At 39.6% G+C, this 18,885-nt stretch overlaps 1 protein-coding gene and 1 pseudogene across 2 annotated transcripts in view; both read right to left on the reverse strand.

Moving 5' to 3' along the window:
- Nucleotides 1–18,885, reverse strand: part of TDRD7 (tudor domain containing 7) — a 103,722-nt gene that overhangs the window by 63,584 nt on the left and 21,253 nt on the right. For both annotated transcript variants that reach the window (XM_010847067.1, XM_010847066.1), the window contains exons 2-4: nucleotides 12,929–13,141; nucleotides 10,033–10,174; nucleotides 8,900–9,113 (exon numbers count right to left, since the gene is read on the reverse strand). In XM_010847067.1, the coding sequence (XP_010845369.1) occupies nucleotides 8,900–9,113; nucleotides 10,033–10,174; nucleotides 12,929–13,135 (563 nt within the window). In that variant the 5' untranslated portion in view covers nucleotides 13,136–13,141. The remainder of the gene's footprint in view (nucleotides 1–8,899; nucleotides 9,114–10,032; nucleotides 10,175–12,928; nucleotides 13,142–18,885) is intronic.
- Nucleotides 4,763–6,332, reverse strand: LOC104993702 (annotated as a pseudogene).

The following is an 18,885-nucleotide window of genomic DNA, read 5'->3' on the forward strand; positions in this document are numbered from 1 at the left end:
GAAACTTATCTTTTCTTCCTGGAGAGCACCTCCGGATCAGGTGAGTCTTCTGGTTTGCTCACATTCAAAGGGTGATTCAGGGACATGGGTACCTTCTGTTTTGTGGCTTTTTCCATCATCAATATGTGACTCCAAGTTTGTCTGTGGTACTTGGATCTAGTACACTCGGCAGTAAAGGGATGAAGTCTGGTGGCTCACAGGGGATGTTTCCAAGGGCCAGGACTACACAGGGTGAGAGCACTTCCTCTCACGTTCCATGGCCTGGATTTATCCTCATGGAAATCTCATTGCAAGCAAGTTGGGAAACTATTGGGTGATGAATGGATGAAGAGATAAGTTCAGGGTGCTGACTTTCAAAAATGCACAATGCGGGGAGCTGCCCGTGAGAACGGGGTCCTTTGTCTGAAGGACACAGCTCTGGGAGCTGCCTCAGTCCTTGAGGGTTTGCTTGCAAACATAGCTCTCTGTCCTGCCACCCCAGAGATTAGGCGCTTATTTACTGCAGGCACCTGGAGTTCTGTGCAAACTTCTCACGCACAGAGAAATGTTATCTGGTGTAAGAAATAATAACAGGGAGCCATTCCCATGCTCTCAAGATTTCTTGTAACTGTTTGTAAGATGTATAGGCCAACTAAGAAAAAATGTCAACTGTCTTGTCTTTCTCACGCTTTTCTGTATAAATATGAGATGTTGAATAAAGTTGGTGTCAGACTGCGTCCCTTCGTGGTGATGTGTCTGAACCTCTCGACCCCATCTTTGTAGTCTTTTGCTTTAGTTTCTTTCTTAGCCCCGCCGTGCACGTTCTCGGGACCTGATCGACTTTGCCGGCTGGCTCCGGCACAGAACTACCCCATCACTACAAGGCTCCCTCTTGCATTGCCACATCCTTCCCCTTTCTCCAACCCTTGATCTTGGCAATCACTTCTCTGTTCTCTATCTCTAAAATTTTGTCATTTCAAGGATGTTGTATAGAGTCATACAGTATGTAACTTTTTGAGATTGCCTTCAACTCAGTACAATTCCCTTGAGATCCACTGATGTTGCATATGTCCATAGTTCATCCCTTTATACCGTTGAGAGGTATATTCTGTAGTGTGGATGTATTAAGTTTGTTGAATCTTTCAACTTCTCAAGGACACCTGGGTTGTTTCTAGTTTGGGTCTATTATGAATAAAGTTACTAAGGACACCTGTGTACAGGTTTTTGTGTAAACTAAAGTTTTCATATCTCTGGGATAAATGTCTAGGAGTGGAATTTCTGTTTAGCTTTTTTTTTTTTTTTTAAAGGATTTCTAACTTATCCTCTATCTAACTTCTAACTTCTCCTCAACTATCTTCTAACATGGCTGTACAATTTTACATTCCCAAAAACAATGCTATGAGTGATCCATTTTCTCTGTATGCTTGCCAGATTCAGTGTTATATTTTTAAATTGAAGTATATTTGATTTGTAACTATATTACTTTCAGAATGGTGATTTGATATTTTTGCAGATAATACTCCATTGTAAGTTATTACAAGATAATGGCTAATAAGATAATTCCCTGTGCTATAAGATAATTCCCTGTGCTATACAATGTTTTTCTAGGACTTTTATAGTTTCAGGTCTTACATTTAGGTCTTTAAACCATTTTGAGTTTACTTTTGTACACAGTGTGAGAGAATGCTCTAATACCTTATTTTACATGTAGTTGTCCAGTTTTCCCAGTAACAACTTGTTAAAGAGCCAATCTTTTCTCCATTGTATATAGTTGCCTCCTCTGTCATAGGTTAACTGATCATAGGGGTGTGGGTTTATTTCTGGGCTCTCTATTCTGTTACATTGATCTGTGTCTGTTTTTGTGCCAGTAGCATGCTGCTTTCATTACTGTAGCTTTGTAGGATTGTCTGAAGTCTAGGAGGGTTATACTCCAGCTTTGCTCTTTTTTTCTCAAGATTGCTACAGCAATTCAAAGTCTTTTATGGTTCAATATGAATTTTAGGATTATTTGTTCTAGTTCTGTGAAAAATGTTCTGGGTATTTTGATAAGGATTGCATTAAATCTGTAGATTGCTTTGGGCAGTACGGCTAGTTTAACAATATTAATTCTTCAAATCTAAGAGCACTTTGTCCATCTTTGTATCATCTTCAACTTTCATCATCAATATTTTACAGTTTTCAGAGTATAGATACTTCACCTCCTTAGCTAGGTTTATTCCTAGTTATTTTATTTTTTGATGTCATTATAAATGCTATTGCTTTCTCATTCTCTGAAATTCCATTATTAGCATATAGAAATATAACAGATTTCTGTCTATTAATTTTGTACGCTGCAACCTTGCTGAATTCATTTATTATTTCTAGTAATTTTGGGGTGGAGACTTTTGGGTTTTCTCTATAAAGTATCATGTTATCTGCAAGAAGTGACAGTTTTACTTCCTCCCTTCCAATTTGGATACCTTCTACTTCTTTTTCTTTTCTGCAGTGGCTAAGACTTCCAATATTATGTTAAACAGAAGTGGAAAGAGTGGGCAGGCATTCTTGTCTTGTTCTTCAATTTAGTGGGAAGGGTTTTACCACTGAGTATGATTTGGGCTGTGGATTTGTCATAAACAGTCTTTATTATGCTGAGATAAGTTCCCTCTACACCCACTTTGATGACAGCTTTTAATCCTGAGTAGATACAGAATTTTATCAAATGTTTTTTCTGGGTCTATTGTGATGATCATGTAATTCTGAGCCTTCCGTTTGTTAATGTGGTGTATCACATTGATCTGCAAATGCTGAACCATCCCTATGACTCTGGAATAAATCCAACTTGATCATGGTATATGACCCTTTTTATATAGTCAGATTTGGTTTGCTAATATTTTGTTGTAGATTTTTGCATCTATATTCATCAAAGATATTGGTCTGTGATTTTCTTTCTCTCTGGCATCTCTGTCTGGTTTGGGTATTGAGATAATGGTAGCCCATGGAATGAATGTGGGAATGATCCCTCCTATTCAATTTTTTGGAATAGCTTGAGTAGAACAGATATTAGTTCTTATTTGGTAGGACTCCCCTGTGAAGCCATCTAGTCCTGGACTTTACTTCTAGCTTTTCTATTACAAATTCAATTTCACTTCTAGTAACCAGCCTGTTCAAACTGTCTTTTCTGCTTGTTTGTTTCAGTCTTGGCTGTTTGTATGTTTCTAGAAATTTGTCCATCTCTTCTGGTTTAGTTGCTAAGTGGCATCTGACTTTTGTGACCCCATGGACTGTAGCCTGCCAGGCTGCTCTGTCCATGGGATTCTCCAGGCAACAATACCAGAGTGGGCTGCCATTTCCTTCTCCAGGGGATCTTCCCAACCCAGGAATTGAACCCAGGTCTCCTGCACTGCAGGATGATTCTTTATTACTCAGCTATGGACTTCCCTCATAAGGGAAGTCCATCTCTTCTAGATTGTCCAATTCATGGGCACATAACTGTTCATAATATTCTCTATGATTGTTTTGTATCTCTGCAGTATCAGTTGTTATTTCTCCTCTTCAATTCTTACTTGGGTCCTCTTTTCTTCTTGGTGAGCCTGGCTAAAAGTTTATCAATTTTTAAATCTTTTTTAAAAACCAGCTCTTGGTCTCATTGATCTTTTCTATTGTTTTTATGATCTCTATTTTATTTCCTCTCTGATCTTTATTATTTCATTTTTCTGCTGACTTTGGACTTTGTTTGCTCTTCTTTTTCTAATTCTTTTAGGCAATAGGTTAGGTTTTTGAGGTTTTCTTTAATTGTTTCTTGTGAGAAGTCTCACTTCAGTTCAGTCATTCAGTCAGGTCCAACTCTTTGTGAACCCATGGACTGCAGCATGCCAGTCTTCCCTGTCCATCACCAACTCCCAGAGTTTACTCAAACTCATGTCCATTGAGTTGGTGATATATCAATATAGACATCAAGTCTATATCACTATAAACTTCCCTCTCAGAACAGTTTTTGACTCATCCCAACTTTGGAAAGTTATATGTCCATTTTCATTTGTCTCGAGATATTTTCTGATTTCCTCTGATTTCACTGTTGACCATTTTTTTTAAGTAGCATGCTGTTTACTCGCCACTGTTTGTTCTTTTCCCATTTTTCTTTCTGTAGTTGATTTCTAGTTTCATACCACTGTGCTCAGAAAAAATGCTTGATATAAATTCTTCCTCTTAAATTTGTTGAAGTTTGTTTTGTGACCTAGTATATGATCTATCCTGGAGAATGTCCTATGTGCACTTGAAAAGAATGTGTATTCTGCTGCTTTTGGATTAATGTCCTATAGATATCTATTAAATGAAAAGATGCTTGCCCTTCGGAAGGAAAACTATGACAAACCTAGATGGCATATTAAAAAGGAGAGACATCACTTTGCCAACAAAGGTCCACACAGTCAAAGCTATGGTTTTTCCAGTTGTTGTGTATGTGAGATTGGACCATAAAGAAGGCTAAGCACTGAAGAATCGATGGTTTCAAATTGTGGTGCTAGAGAAAATTCTTGAGAGTCCCTTGGAGAGCAAGGAGATCAAACCAGTCTATCCTAAAGAAAATCAACCCTGAATATTCATTGGCAGGCCTGTTGTTGAAGTTGAAGATCCAATACTTTGGCCACCTGATGTAAACAGCTGACTCACTGGAAAAGACCCTGATGCTGCAGAAGACTGAAGGTAAAAGGAGAAAAGGGCAGCAGAGGATGAGATGGTTAGATAGCATCACTAACTCAATAGACATGAATCTGAGCAAACTCTGGGAGACAGTGGAGAAGAGAGAAGCCTGGTGTGCTACAGTCCATGGGATTGCAAAAAGGTGGACAGAACTTAGCAACTGAACAAGATATCTATTAGGCTCATTTGGTCTGCTGTGTTAAGACCTCTGTTACCTTACTGATTTTGTCTGGATGACCTGTCCACTGATGTCAATGGGTATTAAGGTCCCCTATTATTACTGTATCACTATTTTTTATTTCAGCCATTCTGATAGGTGTGTCTCAATATAGGTTTTTTTTGACACATTATCTTATTACTATCTTATTATCTCATCTGCAATTAACAGCCTGTTCACACATAATCCAAGAACACTCAAATAATAAAGCAAATATAATCATATATTAAAGATTGGTCTTCAAACATCATAGCCAATGATGTCACAGTTGCCTACAATCTCACCAACATAAAACCACATCCACATCTCAGTGGTCACCACACCATTCAGTAGAGTTTCCTTAACTGGGAGCTGTTTGAAGCTACTTGTTTGAGCACTACTGATATTTTTTCCCCAGCTCTGAATAGCTGTAAGGATCTCAGCAGAGTTGGAGGAACCAGATCAACGTTGGCATAGTGCCAAAAGGTGGCCAATCGAGGCTTTGAGTAAGCCACAGCAGTGCTGGGACCTTCTCTATGAGGTTATGGACAAACTGGGTCATGGTTCTAGGATGGAAAGCCCATGACCCCAGCTGGCCAGCTGAATCTCAATGCAGCTTTAATTTGCACTTTCCTAATAGCTAATGAAGCTGAACATATTTTTATGTGTTTTTATATTTAAAGTAATTACTGTTATATTAGGGCTTATGCCTGTACTTTCTGAAATTTCAAACCATTTTAGATTATTTCTGTTCTGTTGAGACAACTTTCTTTAGTCCCTCTTTAGGAGTAAGTCAGCTAATGACAAATTCTCCTAGTTTTATTTCATCTGAGAATATCTTCTTCATTTCCTTTTCATTTCTGGAGGATATAGAATTTTGATTGACAGGTTTTTTCCTTCACCACTAAAAATGTGCCATTTCTTTCCTTCATGATTTCTCCATGACTGTGAATGAAAAACCACTGTCATTAAAACTGGTATTCACCTATGGGTGATGTATCATTTCTCTCTGGCTATTTATAAGATATTTTCTTTGTCTTTAGTTTTCATAAGTTTCATTATTGGTGTGGGATTCTTTGAATTCATCCTCTCTGGGATTTCCTAAGCATCCTGAACCTGCAGATTTATGTCCTTAGACAAATTTGAGAAGTTTCAGCTATTATGCCTTCAAATACACCTTCAATCTCACTCTTTGTTTTGAGGATCAAATACTAGATCTCTTCTTATTCTCCCTACAGGTCCCTAAGACTCTGCTAGATTGTTTTTTCCCCCCACAGAACTCTCAGTCTCAACTAGTTATTTTGTTTTCTTTTAAGTCTATTTACTCTGTTGTCCAGATTGGGTAATTTCTACGTTGTAGCTTCAAGTTCTTTGATTCTGTTCTCTGTCATATTCATTCTGCCATTGAGCTCATATACTGAATTTTTATTTTGGTCATTCCATTTGGTTCTTTTTTTTCCCTCTTTTTTATTTTTAAATTATGAAAGTATGATAACACATTTACAGGAGACTTGGAAAATACACAACAAAGTTATATATAATTCCACTATATATTACTATTATTTTTAAGTAGACAAATTAAGATTTTTAGTTGGAGTTTCAATATCAAACTCTCAAAAATTAATAGAAGGAATATGCAGAAAAGTAGGGGCTTCCCTTGTGGCTCAATGGGAAAAGAATCTGCCTGCCAAAGCAAAAGACACAGATTTCCTTCTCTGTTCTGGGAAGATTCCACATGCCATGGAACAACTAAGCCCGTGTGCCACAACTACTGAATCTGTGCTCTAGCTCCCATGAGAAGCAACTACTGAGTCCATGTACTGCAACTAAGGAAGCCTGTAAGTCCTAGAGCCCATGCTCCACAACAAGAGAAGTTTCTACAATGAAAAGCCCGCAAACCACAACTAGAGAGTAGCCCCTGTTCTCTGCAACTAGAGAAAAAGCCTGCACAGCAATGAAGACTCTGCACAGCCAAAAATAAACAAACAAATAAAATTATTTTTAAAATACACAGAAAAGTAAGATACAGTAGACTTGAAAAGCACCATGAATATTTGGTTCTTTTTTGTATGTTCTCTTTCTTTGGTGAATTTTCTGTTTTTTTTTTTTTTCCAAAAAGATTTGCAATTGCAAATTAAAGCATTTTTACAACAGCTGCTTTAAAATCATTGTCAGATAATTCCATCATCTGATTCAAGATAATGTTGATGTCTGTTGATTGTTTTTTTCTCATTCAAGTTGTCATTTCCCTGGTTCTTTGTATAATGATTGATTTTTTTCATTGTAACCTGGATATCTGAACACATATTAGGAGACTCTGGATCCTATTTAAATGTCTGATTTTAGCAGGTAGTTATTCTGTTTAGGTTCATCATATACCTCCTGGCCCACTTTTGTAGGCTGTGGTTCCAATAAAAATTTAGTTTTCAGAGCCCTTATGGTACCATTCTGGTCTGGTACACTCACCTGTTGCTGATGGAGCTCCTGTTTACTGCTGGAGTTCCTGTTTGATTTCTGTAGGTGCTGCCCATAGAAGCGGAATACACTTCCCTAGGCCTAGTGCTGCTAGGTGGGAGGGTGGGAAAATGATATGCAGCAGGTCAGACAGCACTAACTTGGGCCCTCTGTAAGGGCTGCTTGGTGTGGCAAGGTCCTCTACTCAATCACTGCTGGTGCTACCTGCAGGAATGGAAGGCTTTTATCTAGGCCACACAGTGCCACTAGATGAGAAGTAGGATACCAGACCATGGGGTAGAGAGTGCTCCTCTGGGCCCACAATCCAGGATGCCTGGTTTTGCTGTCATCTTATAAATTCAATTCAAAATCTTGAAATTTAGGCCTAGAACCAGCAGAGACAATGGTACCTCAGTCACCAAAGTCACCAACTGTGCTTTGGGTCAAGATTCAAGTCAATTTTCTAGACTTTATAACAAAATTTATAATAACTAATCATAAACACATTAAATATATACCATTATGAAAAATATTTAAAGGTTGCTTTATTAAAAAATACTAAAATATAAAAAACTAGTACCCTTTTGCCTACTTAAAAATATTCTTTCTAAATATTCTACTGTGGGGGAGAGAACTTAGGGGGAGGGGAACTATCTTTTATACAAAATGGAATCTTTGAGCATTGATTTAAAGAAAAATGATGCAAAAAAATTTGTTTTGTACAGGTACAAATAAGATGGAAGAATGTGACACTGACTCATCTACACCAGGAGATGGCAAGCTTTTGATGTGACGGGTCTAACAGTATATATTTTAGGCTTTGCAGGCCATACTGTCTATGCACAACTACTCAACTCTGCAGTTGTATAAAAGCAACCACAGAGACTATATAAACAAAGGAATGTAGCTGTGTTCCAATAAAACTTGATTTATAAAAACAGTCAATGGGCCAGATTTGGTCCATATATTGTTGTTTGCTCACCTGAATTACCTCATGAAACCACAAAATTCAGAGCCAGAAAAGAACTTTGAGATCACCGAGTTAACATTTTTATTGGGCAAATGAGGATACCACAGCCCCAGTAGATGAAATAATTTCAGTTATTTCACCTGGCCAATGAATGGCAGCATCCAAACAAAAACTTTAAGGATGTGGTATTATTTCCAGTTCAGTATTGTGATGCATGGATGTGTAATGTTACTGTATTATGGATATGATTATTGGAACACAGTAGAGCATACAAATCAATGAGATTTTATTTAAAACTTACAAAATTAATTGGAAGAAAGATCTTCAGCCAAACTAAGTTATGCTGAAGTAGCATCTCAGAACAATTTGTGAGATCTTCTAAAATGAACGTTACAAGCAGAGACTACTAATGACGCACAACAAATACAAAATGGAGATATTCAGAAAATGATGTTTAGGCAGCCAAGAAAAGTGGAGTAACTAGTAATGAGGCATTTCTCTACTCATCTCTGTGTACGTTACACAAAACAAAGTATTTCCTTCTTCACCTGTACACACATGTTTAAGACTTATTATCCTAGGTTCACCACCCTTCTCCTTTTAGCTAGACAAAGCCCAAATACCTGTTGTTGGTAGACATGGTCATATGACTCTGCACCGGAACATCTTTGAATACTTCATTTCCAATAGTTGTTTGTAATGTGTAAGGCAGCACTTCAGCATCAGATTTAACTCCAAGAGAGATTCCTTTGTTTCTTAATAGTGTTGAATTAGGTTTTTTGCTGACAGAAAAATCTGAAGAAAATCCTGGTTGTCTGAGGGTTGCTTTTGGTTTTCCTATGAAGTCAGGCATACATAATGCAATCAATTAGCTTTCTAAAACCCTGGTTTCATAATGTCACTCCCTTGCCCAGATGTTTTCTGTTGGTCTCTATGCTCAGAACAGTTTGTAAGAATATGAGGAGGTGGCCATTAGAGGGTCGGTCAGCAGGGGAAGAGCAGATTGGTGTGTATTTAGCAGATGGGCTTCTCGAAATGTGGCTTCATCTGCTAGGCAAGCTTGTTACTTTTCCTCCACTCACCAACTAACTTGGTGGCAGTCACCTCACATTCTTACAAATGCAGCACACTCAGCGGTATCTTAGTCCTCCCATTGCTTCTCCACCAATTTGAATTCTTCCAATAGTTAAGTCTGGTTTCAAGTCTCCCCCTTGCCATGAAGCTCTCTACTGCCATTCTCAACAAGGATTGTGCTTTTGCCTAAAATGCTCATTGTGGTATTCAGCATCTACTCTTTTATACTATCATTAAACTATTTCTTGAGAATTTAATTTTAGAAATGATTATTTTATAAGCTCTTTGAGATAAATGATCAGTAAATACAGGCTGAGTTCCCTACATCTTTATGTACTATATAATTCATGTTTTTCTGAAAACAGAGGATTTATAGTAAAAGATATGACTTCCTAAATAATAAGACATTAACTCAGTTGGTTCACCCAACATTCTATATGAGGCTTTCCCCTCAAAAAAGAGCAAAACCACAATTTGCCATAGGAAATTATGCTGAGTTACTTCACTTAATAAGTCATGCTTATCATGTTCACTTAAATTCAAATGGACTAGCTTCAGGATTTCTCCCTTGACATATGAATGTTAACAAACATACGTGTTTATCATAAATACAAGCAATATTTTCATATGACGATGTATTCATAAACAGGCTTTACAATTTTAGCATGTGAAAAGATCTTACCTTCCAGAAAAAATGGCATGGTTTTCTTTACTCTCATCTGACAATTAACTTGCCGACCAGTTTTCCTTTTAGAACTCCTCTGTCGAGCCACAAGCTGAGCAATTCTTGCAGTTTCTGTGCAGGCCATGGCATAGCAGGTTACCTAATTATGAGAGGTAAGGGAGAGGAGAAACATTTCTCAGATTCACTGGTAACCAGAGGCTGACTTTTCAAAGTGTATCTTTGTGAGTTTACATGTCCCAGATCATGCTGTATGCAAATATTCATGTCTCTCTCTTTCATAATGTTAGAGCTAAATTATATTTTCTAAAAGAGAAACCAAGCATAGTCCAGCACACTGAATAATCATTTTTCCTTAAACTGAAAAGTTCACTTATTTCTTAAACATGTTTTTATTAAGCATCAAAAATGTGCTAGGTATATAGGCTTAACAAATGAACCAAAAGAAACCTGTGATTTGTATATATTATCTCACATACTCTGTGAGATTTATTTTATTCCCATTTTATACATGGGAAAACAGGATCAGGAAAGTTAAGCAAACTTCTCAAGCCATGCAGCGAGGCTATCTCTCTGAATTCAAAGTACATACTTGTAACTGCTATTTGTACTACCTCCAAGAGACCACTAAATTCTAGTCTTGCCAATGAAATGGATTACCTGAGTGACTTAGGGCAAATCAGTTTACTTCAAAAACCCCAGTACTATCAGTTACAAAACAGGGAATAGCTTAGATCTGAGGTTTTCAAACTGTTCAGTGGAGTCATAGGATTCCATGGAGGTGCCTCAGGGGTGTGAGGGCAAGACAGGGCAAGCAAAGGCCCTGGAGCCTCTGGCATCTACTTAAAATACAGTAGCTCAGCTTTTTATATTAAAAAAAGAGATAGGATATACAGGATATTTGAAAAAGGATTTGAAAACAGAATGTAGACTGCTAAGGTTAGATGATCTCTAGATCCCCATCTAGTGGGGCTTTAATTTTAAATTGAAATTAAGACAGGAAAGCAATGAGGCCTTACTCCACAGCCAAAACATGCTCATAATCTTTGGTCCGGTATTTCTATTCCTGAAAATATAAGAATACAATTCAAAAGAAGAAAAATTACCTACCTAAATATGTGCATTAGGGGTTACTGTAATAGTCAAAACCTGGAAACATTAAAAATGTCCCAAAAAGAAGAATAAAGAGCTGAGTAATTTATAGCACAGTAACTATATGAAACACTATTAAATTACTAATTCATTCAGACATTTGATCATTTATACATTCAACACATATTTATTAAGCACCAAAAGTCAGGGCCAACAAAATAAAACAAAACAAAAAACCAATCCTTTATCCATAAGAAACTTATGAAGGAAAGAGAGGCAAAGAGACTAAACAGAAAACATTATGTCAAGCGTTATACTGAATGTATTATAAGAGGCCAAGCAGACAGAAAGGAGGGCTTAAATCTTTCTGGGATAACCAGGGACACTGAAGAAAGTTTTACTATTAATGTAATATTTGATAATTTATACTTTTTCCTTATATAAACTGTATTACAGATTAGGTAAACCTTTGCTGTGTGCTGTGCTGTGTTTGGTCGCTTCAGTCATGTCCAACTCTTTGTGACCCCATGGGCTGTAGCCTCCCAAGCTCCTCGGTCCATGGGATTCTCCAGGAAACAATACTAGGGTGGGTTGCCGTGCCTTCCTCCAGGGGATCCCCCTAATCCAGGGATCAAATCCAGGTCTCCTGCATTGCAGGTGGATTCTTTACTGTCTGAGCCACCAAGGAAGGCAGCTCTCCTAACCCTGGGCCCCTTTTCTCCTCTACCCAGTGCCTCTCTGACCCACCCCCTCACCAGAGGAACAACTATTCTAATTTTTTGTGAGAAATACCCCAGACCTGTCCTACATATTTACATATGAAACATACCCCCAAAATATACTGATTTTGGTGGGGTGGACACCTTTCTGTCTTGGGTGGTAGTTTGTCCAATCTTTCATACTGTATATTGGGCAGACAACAAGAAGCAAAACTACTGAGTCATAGGGGATATGTAATAAAAAAATTTTACTTGCTACCACTCAATTGCCCATGTTACATATAAAACATGATTCCAGAGGAACTAGAAGATTTAAAATTGTAGGATAATCACTATTACTAAAGTAAAGGTGAGAACAGGCTAGGGACAGAAGGGACTAAAGACAGGGAGAACAGTAGGGAAAGCCCTGTAATAACCAAAAGTGCTGAATGATCAAGTAGAGGCTTGACTAGGATCAAGACAGTAGGAACAGATAGGGGTCAGGTCAGATGATCAGAGGTTTAAAGTATCTATTGGATTCAGTAATCAGGAGGTCACTAGTAACCTAGGCCAAACAGCTGTGGCAGGCCTATAATGAGTGGTATGATATTTAGGCAGTTAAGGTCTCTAATACAGTTATTTTGTGTGGACACTGAGACTGAGTAAACTTGAAAATTTTTAACTTAATATGGTTAAAATCCTATTTTTATAACAAAGAATTTGAGGGTAAAACAAAAGACATGAGAATCTAGGCTGTGCTTTGGATGCAATTCTTTATCACTACTAACCTTGGCTTCCCTGATAGCTCAGTTGGTAAAGAATTCGCCTGCAATGCAGGAGATCCCGGTTCAATTCCTGGGTTGGGAAGATCTGCTGGAGAAGGGATAGGCTACCCACTCCAGTATTCTGGCCTAGAGAATTCTATGGACTGTATAGTCCATGGGGGTCGCAAAGAATTGGACATGAGTCTTTCACGTCACTTCACTTCTTCACTAATCTTGGCTAGTGCTTTTCACTTTGACTTCCATCCTAACTAAGAGACTGGAAGTACCAGACAGGCAATTAAGAATTGGCTTGCCTCTTTTGAAACACAGTTACCTTCTTACCTCTCCAGACCTACTAGTCTCTATCCTGACAACTGCTGGCACACTTCTCAGATAGGCTTCTAGTGTAGGATAGCCCAATTGCTTGAAAGGGATCCAGTCTCCAGTTAAGGATCTGTACTCTCCTTGGAGCCGGGGTAATGCTATTCCATTCTTATGAGACTGCAGAACAGCCCGTAGCATTTTTGAAACCAGATCTGCTTCCAGCATCTTCACCTATGAGAACATGGTAAAAGGTTACTATAATGATGCATTAGGCTGTGAATTCAAATGTATTTTCAGAGTTTTCACTTGTTTGTATATTTCATAAACTGCTACTGAATACTTTATGTGCTATTACAATACAGGGAAATAACTGTTATGATACAGAAAAGCATGGAATACTATGAGAAAACAAGGGAAGTCAGAAAGGCATAAAGACTAGCCTGGGGAAAGGAAGATATCAAGGAATGTCTCCCAGATGAGAGGAGGTCTGATGGAGTTCTAAAGGACAAGGTGCAATCAGCCAGGCAAGGAAGAAAAGGATGTGTGGAGGTTGGGGTCAGGGATGGGGAAAGGTATCACCCCCAAGTAGAGGGAAGAGAAAATTTAAAAGGCACAGAGGTGAGAGAAGTACATGGTTGGTTCTGAGAACTCTAGGCAGTTGAGTGGTGGGACATGAATGAATAAAGACTCTAAGCTAAGGATTGAAAGACGGAAATGCGAGAAGTGAGAAGAGGCAGACCCAGAAGAGACTACTTACTATATTATGCTAGCATGTTTGCATTTTTGCCAAAATTAACGTAAGACCCTTGGAGGGATTTTAAATAGCAGAATAAAATGATCAACTTTGCATTTTAAGATCACTCTTTAGTATCAAGGAAAATAAACTAGAAGGCGAAAGATAAATGAGTTGTAAGAATTGAAGATATGGAAGATCTGAAAATAGGGCCTTGGAATGCTGATACAAAAAATCAGTATCAGAGCTAATCAGGAAGTGGGATTAACAGGAATTGATTAACTGAATTATAAGGGAAGCCTCCAAATTTCTAGCTTAGAAGCATGGTGGATAGTAATGGGAAGAGACAAGTCTGCAGGAGAGGAAGGGAGTGAAATAATTTTGGACATATAGAAGTTGGGATGCCTTTAGGGCAGCCATGTAGTTATATTCACTAGAAACTCAGGTTACCAGTCTGAGCTGCTTATAGATTTGTTGGTCTTCAGCATATATGTGGTATTTGGTGTTCAAGGAGTCAAAAATAAGGTTAAGGATGGACTCCTGTGGAAGGCTGTCATTTAAGAGATGGGCAGAGAAGGAAGTATCCATAAAAGGCCTTGAGAGGGGGCAGTCCCAAGATGGCAGAGGAAGAGGATGGGGAGACCATTTTCTCCCCCACAAATTCATCAAAAGATCACCTGAATGCTGAGAAACTTCCACAAAACAACTTCTGAACGCTGGTGGAGGACACCAGGCACCCAGAAAGGCAGCCTGTTCTCTTTGAAAGGAGGTAGGACAAAATATAAAAGATAAAAAGAGAGACAAAAGAGTTAGGGACCGAGACCTGTCCTGGGGAGAGAGTCGTGAAGGAGAGAAGTTTCCAAACAGCAGGAAACCAGCAGGTCTGTGGGGAATTTTGGAATCTCAGAGGGCAACATAACTGGGAGGGAAAAAAAAAAAAAAAAAACCCACAGAATACACACCTAACCACAACTCCCAGTGGAGAAGTAGCCCAGATGCTCACGTCTGTGCTGGACAGGGAGGCATGGGCTGCATGCTTAGGGTAAGGACAGGGCCTGAATGCCCTGAGAATAATCTGAAGGAGCTAACCTGAGATAGCAACTCAAACTGTGGGATAGCCAGAGAGAGAAACAAAAAGAGAACTTTCCCACGAAAGGCTCTAACCTAACACGCAGCTTGGCCCGCTCACAGAACAAAGGATTGAGCCAACACCAAAGGAGAGCTAGCCGGCTGCGTACAGGCCCCACCCCACCACCAGAGGCAGAGAGGCAGGTGGGTGACAGCCAGAGCTGGAAGACAAGGGACAATCTCGGCCCCAGAGACCGGCATCCTCCACCGAACTGTGAGCAGGCTCCCAGCTGCTAACCACATCTTCCTGGGATCCTAAACGGTTGACATCTGCCAGGAGGGTCACAGCCTGAGATCGGCTCCCCAGAGGAGACACATAGCACACCTGAGACAATGTTCTCGCGGCTCACCTGGGAAACCGAGCGGTCAACCGAGCGGCCAGGACCAGGGTGGTGACTAAGACACACGGCCCACCTAGGACAGTGCACTCGCCAAGCACCTGGTCACCTGAGCTGCTCGGACCTGGAAAGGGCACAAAACGCATGCCCAACCAAGTCTGTGCCCTTGCGGAGTACCCGAGAACCTGAACCTGAGCAGCTTACACCTGGGAAGTGCATGAAATGCAGGGCCCGCATTAGACAGTACCCTGTAGAGCAACCTGGGACCTGAGCAGTGTAGACCCAGAAAGCACACGCTGCCCTGAGCTGGGGCAAACCCAGTGTGGTCCATACACTGCGAGCACTCCCCACACACGCCACTGATATCTGTTTGCAGTGTTCCTCCCTCCCCACAACACAACTGAACAAGTGAGCCTAAGTAAGTGACCACCTTCACCCCCTTGTGTCAGGGGGGAAATGAGATACTGAAGAGACCTGCAAGCAGAGGAAGCCAAAATAAACTAAGAAGATGGAAAAGCTCTGGGAGTGACAGGTGCAACAGATTAAAACCCTGTAGTTAACACTGACTAAGCACTGGAAGAGGTCTATAGATCTTGAGAAGAAGTACTAGCTGGAACAAGGAACTATCTGAAACTGAACTGACCCCACACTGCCCACAAAAGCTCCAGAGAAATTCCTAGATATATTTTTACTATTATCATTTTTTAATTTTTTTAAGTTCTTTATTACTCCTTTTATTTTCATTTTTATAACCTACTATTACCTTGCAAAAAAAGACCCTGTTTTTAAAACAAATGTCATATATATTTTTTATAATTTTTGATTTTGTTTTGTATTTCTAATATTGTATTTTTGAGAGTCTAACCTCTACTCTAGATTGTTAAACTTTGCTTTTTTGTATGTTATCAATTTTGTACCTTTAAGAATCTAATGTTTAGTATCTATTTTCACTTAGGGGTGTGCTTACTGGCTAGATTGCTCTTTCCCCTTTTGACTCTCAGTTTTCTTCCCCAGGACACCTCTATCTCCTCCCTCCTCTCTGGGTGTACCAGGCTGTGGAGAACACTGAGGGAAATGATTACTGACTAGATTGGTCTCTCCTCTTCTGACTCTCCCTCTTCTCCTCCTGGTTACGCTCCCTCTCTCCTCCTTCATCTCTTCTCCATGTAACTCTGTGAACCTCTTTGGGTGTCCCTTACTGTGGAGAATTTTTTCACCGTTAACCTAGATGTTTTCTCATCTGTGCTGTATGGATGGACAAGTTTTGAGGTTCCTGTAAGAATAAGACCAAAAGCCAGAGGCGGGAGGCTTAAATCCAAAACTTGAGAACACCAGAGAACTCCTCATTCCAGAGAACATTAATAGACAAGAACTCATCCAAAAGCCTTCCTACCTACACTGAAACCAAGCTCCACCCAAGAGCCAACAAATTCCAGAGCAAGACATACCACATTAATTCTCCAGCAATGCAGGAACACAAGCCTGAGAGTTAAAATACAGGCTTCCCAAAGCCATGCTAAACCCACAGACACCCAAAAACTCATTACTGGACACTTCATTGCACTTCAGAGAAAAGAGATCCAGCTCCACCCACCAGAAAACAGACGCAAGCTCCCCTAACCAGGAAACCTTGACAAGCCATTAGTCCAACCCCACCCACAGGGAGCAAGCTCCATAATAAAGAGGAACCACAAACTTCCAGCCTACAGATATGCCACCCCAAACACAGCAATTTAAACAAAATGAAAAGGCAGAGAAATGCTCAGCAGGTAAGGGAACATGATAAATGCCCACCAAACCAAACAAAAGAGGAAGAGATAGGGAGTCTACCTGACAAAGAATTCACAATAACGATAGTAAAGATGATCCCAAATCTTGAAAAGAAAATGGAGTTACAGATAAACAGACTAGAGACAAGGATTGAGAAGATGCAAGGAATGTTTAACAAGGACCAGAAGAAATTATTGCCAAATTCAGACTTAAACTGAAGAAAGTAGGGAAAACCACTAGACCATTCAGGTATGACCTGAATCAAATTCCTTATGATTATACAGTGGAATTGAGAAATAGATTTAAGGGACTAGATCTGATAAGAGTGCCTGATGAACTATGGACGGAGGTTCATGACACTGTACAGGAGACAGGGATCAAGACCATGCCCATGGAAAAGAAATGCAAAAAAGCAAAATGGCTGTCTGAGAAGGCCTTACAAATAGCTGTGAAAAGAAGAGAAGTGAAAAGCAAAGGAGAAAAGGAAAGATATAAGCATCTGAATGCAGAGTTCCAAAGAATAGCAAGGAGATAAGAAAGCCTTCCTCAGCGATCAAGGCAAAGAAATAGAGGAAAACAACAGAATGGGAAAGACTAGAGATCTCTTCAAGAAAATCAGAGATACCAAGGCAACATTTCATGCAAAGATGGGCTTGATAAAGGACAGAAATGGTATGGACCTAACAGAAGCAGAAGATATGAAGAAGAGGTGGCAAGAATACACAGAAGAACTGTACAAAAAAGATCTTCAGGACCCAGATAATCACGATGGTGTGATCATTCACCTAGAGCCAGACAACCTGGAATGTGAAGTCAAGTGGGCCTTAGAAAGCATCACTAAAAAAAGCAAAAAGTCTAGTGTCAACTGGTGTTTTCCCTCGTGATGTTTACAGATCGCTGTCTGCTGCCCGGCCAGAACCCACTCAGTGACAAACGAACAGAGCTGGGTTCTTGCCACTCAAGTCCCAGGGGCGCGGAGCGAGCTCACAGCCCTCCTGTGCCCGGCATCCAGCGGCCTCTCCATCAACCACTCTGCCTTGGTTTTTTTGTTTGTTTGATTCCCCCCCCCGCCATTTTTCTGGCTTGATTTTGCACTTTTCTCCCCTGGGGACCCCGATATCTTGACTTTGTTGCCAAAAACAAGCCCATCAGGACCTTCTCCCCCTTCTTCCCATTTCTCCTTCCCACTTCCCTCCTGGTTCTGGTCAGTTCAGAGGATTTAACAATCACAAGTGTCCTGCAAAAATGCCTGAACGTTTTTCCTAGACCCCTGTGTATTTTCTTTTCTTTTTTCCAAAAAACTTAGACAAACAAAAAACTAAAAGGATGTGTACAGCTGCCCCTGTTTTCAGGTATTCTGTTTGAGAACATTTTAGCTGTTGATGTTCACGCGTGACATCAGTTCCGACAAGATAGGTTTCTGTATTTATATATTAAAATACAAAACAAAAAAAAAAAACCTTATAAAATGTTTAAAAAAATGTTCAAAGCTGGGGGAAAAGGCTTTCTTCATTAGTCAAGGTGTTTTGATATGGTATTAAAATAATGTCTAATAAAAAAAAAAAAAGAAAGCATCACTATGAACAAAGCTAGTGGAGGTGATGGAATTCCAGCTATTTCAAATCCTGAAAGATGATGCTGTGAAAGTGCTGCACTCAATATGCCAGCAAATTTGGAAAACTCAGCAGTGGCCACAGGACTGGAAAAGGTCAGTTTTCATTCCAATCCCAAAGAAAGGCAATGCCAAAGAATGCTCAAACTACCGCACAGTTGCACTCATCTCACACGCTTGTAAAGTCATGCTCAAAATTCTCCAAGCCAGGCTTCAGAAATACGTGAACCATGAACTTCTGGATGTTCAAGCTGGTTTTAGAAAAGGCAGAGGAACCAGAGATCAAATTGCCAACATCCGCTGGATCATGGAAAAAGCAAGAGAGTTCCAGAAAAACATCTATTTCTGCTTTATTGACTATGCCAAAGCCTTTGACTGTGTGGATCACAATAAA

Source organism: Bison bison, unplaced genomic scaffold (assembly GCF_000754665.1).
Source record: "Bison bison bison isolate TAMUID 2011002044 unplaced genomic scaffold, Bison_UMD1.0 scf7180017864243, whole genome shotgun sequence".
Classification (NCBI taxonomy): Eukaryota; Metazoa; Chordata; class Mammalia; order Artiodactyla; family Bovidae; genus Bison; species Bison bison.